Genomic DNA, 7,537 nt, shown 5'->3' with positions numbered 1-7,537 from the left:
CTGGATTACTTTAAAGAACTAGAAAAAAAAAAAACTTCCTCTTAAATGAGTGCAAGCAGTATCTTAGTCATGGTGAATTATATTTCACAGCCAGGCCACGCACAATAATACGAGTTTAGTGGAAACAGTGGTGAAAACCAGGCATGCCAGAACTTTTGAAACAAATATTATGCAGGAATTAGCTTCTGAAATGTAACAATTTAATTAATTTTAACTGTAAAATCCCATAGCACAATTCATCACTCAAAGTGTGCTTTATTCTTCCATTCCTTCAACATTTTTAATCTTAAGGGGTGAAAATAAGCACAGACCTCAATCGAGAAGACAGAGTTATTTATGTACAAACCAGCCTCATGAGACCTGCAGTAAATTATAAACTGGCAGGGGTTGTTTTCCACCATTAAGACCATTGAAACCATTAAAATGAAGAAGAAGAAGAATAGTAAATCTCAGAATCTTGACTGTGGTCGGACATTTTGTGCTATTTCCTGTTACAACTTGTCTTCATAATAATGAGCCTGTAAATTGTGACCAATTAGCCATACTCATTACATTCCATGTGTGGTGTTCAGTGTGGAGTTGCGGACTATCTTTATAGCAATACTAGAGAATACACAGAAAATAGTCAAAGGGAGTGAGGCATGATAAAAACACAGATTCTATCAAACCTCACATTTCATTCACCAGAGGACAGTTTAAAACTTTCTGTAAACTCACAGGTCATCTATGCAAGCCCCTTGAACTCAGGATAGTATTCAGGGCAAAGATTCTGCTTTGCAACAACATCCAGCAACAAAAAACCTGGTCATCACTCCTTTATCCAAACTTTAGGTTCAGGAGGTAGTTATGCAGACATTTTATTTTGCTTTTCAAAGGGTTCAGCTGTGTAATAACTGGATTGTTTTTAAATGAGGGGTTTGCAAACACTGGATGTTCAACCAGCCTGACATGACATTACTAATGTTCCCATTGCAGATAACGAAGGCAAAAGTACAGAATTTTGGTTGCACCAGCTATTCGTAAATCCAACTTTTAAATCCTTTGTTAGTTTTTAGTAACGACTAGCTAGTTTCAAACAAGTGATTTACTCGGGTTGCACCATTACACCTTAAGAACTTAATGTCTTAGCAAGGAAAAACCTTTGTAATGTGTAAATTGGTTAACGTATTATATTACATTGAATTGCCCACCTTTTATACATGTAGGTATGACTTTGTTGAATTTATATCAGCCTACATGGAGAAATTCACAGCATGTTTGAGTTAGTAGTATTGATGCAATTTAGAGCGAGTTGTGTTATGTGTCATAGTCATTTAGTTACTGACTTAACGTTTTGTAAATTGAGGTATATTGACTTATTTTTATGAAATATAATTATATACTATTAATACATCTTTATTAAACAGCATTTCAATCAAATTCCAGGTCATGTATGTTGACCATGCATTAACAAGTTATAGTTACACCTGGTTAGTGAAAATATGTTGTAACAACTGCTTATTAGTTTGTATTGTTTGCAACCCATTTTAATTTAGTGATGTGTAAACCTCCACTTAGTAAACACTTGTGTTATAACACGGCCAAGTCTGAACTTATGAACAGCTGGGGCAACCAACTCCAGGTCCTGGTGTCCATGACACTTACATACTGAGATCTCTCTTAGAATGTTTAAGAAATAGTTTATATTTAGACATTTTGGGAAATACGCGCATTTGCCTTCTTGCCGAGTCAAAAGAGGAGATCAATACCAGTGTGATGTCTGTGCAGTAAATATGAAGCCACAGCCAACAGCTGATTTGCTTAGCTTAGCATAAAAGACTGGAAACGGGGAAACAGCTTGCATGAACAAAATCCAACTATCAGCACCTCAAAAGCTCACTATTTAACACAGTTTATCTTCTTCTGTACAAAAACTGAGGAGTAAAAATGCAAAGTTGTGATTTTTTGTGGGGATTATGTGCTGGACTTTAACGTATTAATTAATGCTTCCAGTCTAAGCTTAGCAAAGCTAACAGGCTGCTAGCTGTATTAACCTTGTATTTACTGAACAGATATGAGCGTCTCATCTAACTCTGAAAGCGAGAAAACAAATGAGTGTATTTCCTAAAATGTCAAACTATCCCTTTAATGGTTAATGGGTGGTCTATTACGCAACCTTTTTGAGCAACATGAACAGCATTATTGTTTTCAACTAGCAGGAAACCAAATGAGACGCAGGGATTGAATTTCATTCATTAATTCTGAGTCATGAAGGGGGCTGGATCATATCCCAGCATGCATCGGTCAGAAGGTAGGGAATCATGTACTGTCCCTCGTACTGGGGTCAAGTGTAGGACCATAAGGAAACTACAAGCAAGAGCATGCAAACTCCACAAGGGATTGAAAATGTACTAAAACATCTATCTAGAATATACCTGTGGATTTAAGTCACTGTTTTATACTCATCACATTCTCTCATTCATGAGTAGCCAACAAGCCTCTCAGATGGCTTCACTGTGATATCCATACATAGTCATGTGTAAGAATAGAAAAATGTGTTTACCAGTGCAATGTTTACGTAACAGCAATGACAAAAAAAAAAAACGATTTGAAAACAGTTATAAATCTGGGTTCATAACTAGACATTTTTCCTCCACAGATGACTGTTAGCATAAAGGCTTTTGTCATGCAAAGCACTGAACCCTTTATCATGTGTATTAAGTAGATTAGGTTGTTATGATATTTACTCTTTCACTCAAGAATGCTCTGGGGTTCGTCTTTTTATATTCAGATCATTTTTGTGGATTTTCAAGACTGTAGGTCAGAAAGCATTTGTACTGTAAATAAAATAGAGCTGAGAGGTTAGAATGACTGTCGATGTGGATCTTGTGCTTAGCTGAAGGTGTCTCGCACACTTAGAGGTAACTGAAGCAGGGACGTTTTTTGATGCGCAGATGTTAAATGGTGAGTTTATTAAGTCACAAATGGCAATATAATCCGCTGTAAAATGTTTCAGGCAACACAGCATCTTTGTGCTGCTTTTCATTTACTATTTTGAATGATTTTTGTTTCCCTTTAAACCCATTTCTACATTTTTTAAATCATATTTGATACACGTTTATTCAACTGAAAATGTCAGAATAATCAGACTGACACACAAATACATCTTTTTAGGGAACATGGTTGAGTGATTATTGATAATGATAACTGATCTAAAGAATATCAGTATTCTGTCATATGTAGATTGCTCTATGTACTAGTCCACCATCAACTTACAGAACAGTTTTGCCTCTCTTCATATGTTTCTAGAAAACATTTTGCAAGATAAAAAAACTGGGAAAACATGACATTTTTACACTCAAGATGTTTTTTTGCTGCCTAGCAAAGGTGTTACTATACTATTAGCCAGTAGATGTAGGTAAAAAAACAACAACACAAGTCTGTATGTATTCCAACACCACCACAACGTTGCCTTGATGTTACATAAGGACTGAAAACCAAATCTGTGTATCAAAATGGAAAAAAGGCTCCTCAATAAACTGAAATGCTCACTAAAAAATGTGTCAAAAATGACTTTATGACAATTGTTGCCACATCCCAAAGAATTTCAGTATGTGAAGCTTCACACATTGTAAACTGGATATGTGGTCTATGTTTTAATATGTGACAAACATGCTGATGAGACATATAATCACTATTTTTGTGCTTGTAGTTTGTACAGGTTTTCTTTAAAAGTTATGGTTACAGTACGGGCATACAAAACTAAAAACACTTTAAGCAAGAATAAGGGACTAGATAGTAGAGACATCCCGGTGTGACATCACATCATTTACATTTTGTCAACAGTCTGTGGACATCGGAAATATACACCATCAAATAACAAGGGGGGGGTAGATTTTTCCTTTTACAGCAACACTTGTTATGAACATCAGGACTATTTTGTTTTTTTGTGTGATACAATTTTCGTTAAAAATCAGCTACTTTAGTTTGCGATAAATACAACAAGGAGCTGTTGATGTCTACTTGGTTTTACTCTCTAGAGCGTGTCTCTTTTGTTCTAAACTGTGATTGGTCCAAACCACCTGGTTAATGATGGCAATGCTCTGCTCCTTAACCTCCGTCAGACGGATATCACATTCTGTTACGCTGGTGTTGTGAGCCATCGCCTCCTCCAGAGCTTCACCTCCAACCTGCACACACACACACACACACACACATAGAGGTACAGAGAGAGAGACAAAACAAATACATTTGGCACTGATGCATGTCCATGTTGACCACATCACAGGATACTGCTCTAAAAAGGTCCGAGGACAGTCTCGACAACCTTGAAAAATCACCCCTCAGCAACTCTTGCTGTCCGAAATAGCCCACGCTTTCTAAACTGCTTATTGTGAGTGTCACCAGTGTTTTCTTGTTATGTCTGAAACAGGCATTTCTATTTTTGTGAAGAGCAGAAGAAGGTCACAGATATTGATGGTACTGCACGTTGCTTTACTGCTATGCGGGTGATTTTTGATCCTCCGCAGTGTATTCCAGAGATACACTGTACAGTGAAATCTTGAAGAGGAAAGAGCATGAGAAGGGGAAAATCTGATCTGCCTCTCATGGGGAAACAACACTTACTTAGCTTTCCATTATTGCATGTTTTCCACACTTATCTATGAATAATTGAAAGCCCTTGTACTTTAAAGCTATTCTGTCTGTTACTGTACTATGTCTATACAGGCACTAGCAAAAATCCAGTGTTTCAAAATAACCCAGAGTTTCAAAGTGCTTCCCCTGATAACATTGTATACAAAGAACTCATTGCTGTGCACATTCTTAAGGTAAAAAACAAAAATGTAAAGGATAACTTGCAATGTTTTCTTTGTGCCCTCTTTTTGGAACTGTTTATCATAGTAAAAGTGAGAAACCAGGATGGAATCAGTCAATTTTTGGTATTTTTGCTTTAAAATTACATAATTGATTTCAAACAATTAGATTTTCTATTGAACAACTAATCCATTAATCAACTAGTCATTTTGATGCATTGCCATGAAATTCGGCCCACACATACATGATCTCCAGAGCATAAAGTCTAATGACTTTAGTGATCCCTGACTTTCCCAGGATCTTTCTTGTCCTACTTGTCAAACCCTTCAGATCATGAAGGGATAGTTATGACCAGATTTACGTCAGCTGCAGTCGTACTGTAAGATTTAACGTAAGCCAGAGAGCAGCTCTGGTTAAACTAAAATGCATGTTTTGGCTAATGACATCTGTGCCAAATTGAGCTTGACAAGATGAGTCTGCATTGTCCTAAAATAGCCACTGTACAGAGTTTGAACCCGTTATGATAAAGGTGACAACATGGCCTTTTCTCTGGCACCACCCTCAGGTTAAACTTTATATTTATTGCTCCTCTGGTAGTAAGGATCTAAGAATAGCAATTTACTTACCACACCCAGGTTGTTGCAGGAGAGATTGATGCTCTTCAGGGTGTTATTCTGAAACAGCACTTTAGACAGTGCAATGGCAGTAGGCTCCGTCACCTCATTGCCTCCCAGGTTCAGGTGAAGTAGGGTGTTGTTGTTCAGCAGGGCCTTGCCGATAGCCTGACCCCCTTCATCTCTCACACGATTGAGACGCAGGTTGAGGGACAAAAGGGTGGAGTTGTTGGACAAGGCATGAGCTATAGCTTTGGCTCCCGGGCCTCTAATATTGTTGTTATACATGTTCAGGGTCACCAGTTTACTCCTGGTGAGCAGTTTGCCGATGGCTCTGGCTCCTCTGTCCCCGATCAGGTTGTGAGAAAAGTCAAGCTCCCTCAGGGACGGGTGGTCCAAAAGGTATTTCACGAGCACCCGGCACTTTCTATCCTCAATGTGGCTTTGATGGAGCCTTAGAAGCTGCAGAAACAGTATATTATGAAGAGCACAGATAAGATGTATGAGCAGTATGAACTTACTACATGTACAAATGCTATTTACCTGCCAGCAACACAGAACAGCGGAGGACTAATTGCCCACAATTTTGATAATTAACCGGTTGTGAGAGTCATTTGTCACACAAAAATGCCAAACCTTTGCTGTTCCTAGCTTCTCAAATGTGGGGATTTGCTGCTTTTTCTGATTTATATCATTGTAAATTAAATATATTTGGTCTGTTGGTCGGATAAAACAAGCTGTTGGAATTTTGTAGTGGGAAGATACAACACATTCCTTTTCCACCCTTAAGAGTTCATTTATGGTCACAGGATTACATTTGCATTGCTTTCTTTACATCACCTAGTGCTCTGGGAAATTGTGGTGAGCATTTTTCATTAAAGACGATTAATCTAAAAAATAATCAACAGATTAATCAATCATTAGTCGCAGTCCTAATATCAACTCTAATAATCTCTTGTACAGTTCCCATATCATACACAGAAACCGGTAGCAGCTATACGCCATGTTCTCATGCAGTAATAAATTAATGTGACAAAAACATTGTGTCAAATACTGACTTTTTTAGGTTGCAGCCAGAGGCTCTGATGTCTTTTCTTTGATGTAAATAGAGCATGAATTTAATGCTTGGGTTGTGCCAACAACAATTTTCCTGTTCCATGACATCAGGGACTGTAAAATGTCTGTAAATGGTGCTTTGTAACTGGCAAGAATGTCAGAAGTACTGAATTACAAAAAACAAACATGCTCCAGACAATCAGGCTCAATACTTTGCATGCTATAAACCACTTTTGAGGAATCAATATTCACCTTCAAAGTCTTACAGGATTGGAGGGCCTTGGCGAGGGACTCACAATCTCTGTCAGTCATCTCAAACATCTTCCATTCAAAGTTCATTCCACATTGTTTGACTCTGTACACCAAATGGAGCTCTTCCAGGTTTGTGAGCTTGTCGAGTAAGATGTTAAAGTCAAAGTGGTCCATGGATGGTCTGTCGCACTCATTGTCACTTGCCGTCTCTGAGCTATATTCCTCTTCCTCCTTCTGGGGCTCCTTGATAGGCGGCAGGAGTTGGGAGATGTCCAGCCTCTTGACATAGTTCTTACAATGAGGTACCATCGCTAGAACTGTCTTCGGCTCTGTTACATCTGGGATAAAAAGCTCAATAATGTTCTCCATGTGCCTCTCAAAGAAGATCCGCTTCCAGCTTTGGCCATAGAGAGAGACGTCACAAAGGTCCCACCGCTGCTCGCAGCACCGCTTCCAATAGACGCCATCGCTGATCAAGTTGGCTGTCACATGCAGGTGCAGGGACGTGGACAGTCTCTCCTGCACAAAGTCTTTCTGGATGGGTGTAAGGACTTCAAATATGGGCTTTTCTGTAACAGGTTTGAGTTTTGCATAAAGTTCCATTTATATTTTCAGTGACTGTGTAAAAATGTGTATAATAATGGTACTAAAACCTTGTGCATACCCTCAAAGTTTCTCACGATGCTTTGCAGACAGAGGTTTGATAAACAAGGCACTATAGTCAGGGACCAGTCTGGATCTTCAGCAATGATACTCCTCATCTTTCTATAGTCCTCAGCAGGGTTGAGGTTGGCTCCTGGAGGATAAGGAGACCTGGACAT

General features: G+C 38.5%; 1 protein-coding gene across 1 annotated transcript; it reads right to left on the bottom strand.

The window, feature by feature from the left end:
* Positions 1–3,998: 3,998 nt before the first annotated feature.
* Positions 3,999–7,537, bottom strand: tcte1 (t-complex-associated-testis-expressed 1). The gene is made up of 4 exons (XM_070926273.1): positions 7,381–7,537; positions 6,717–7,285; positions 5,421–5,870; positions 3,999–4,169 (listed from the first exon to the last, which is right to left on the bottom strand). The coding sequence occupies exons 1-4, from the start codon at positions 7,535–7,537 to the stop codon at positions 3,999–4,001; spliced, it is 1,347 nt and encodes a 448-aa protein (XP_070782374.1).

This window comes from Enoplosus armatus, chromosome 19 (genome assembly GCF_043641665.1).
Source record: "Enoplosus armatus isolate fEnoArm2 chromosome 19, fEnoArm2.hap1, whole genome shotgun sequence".
NCBI lineage: Eukaryota > Metazoa > Chordata > Actinopteri > Centrarchiformes > Enoplosidae > Enoplosus > Enoplosus armatus.
Note: the sequence above shows the minus strand (reverse complement) of the source record. Positions and strands in the feature narration are given on the sequence as shown.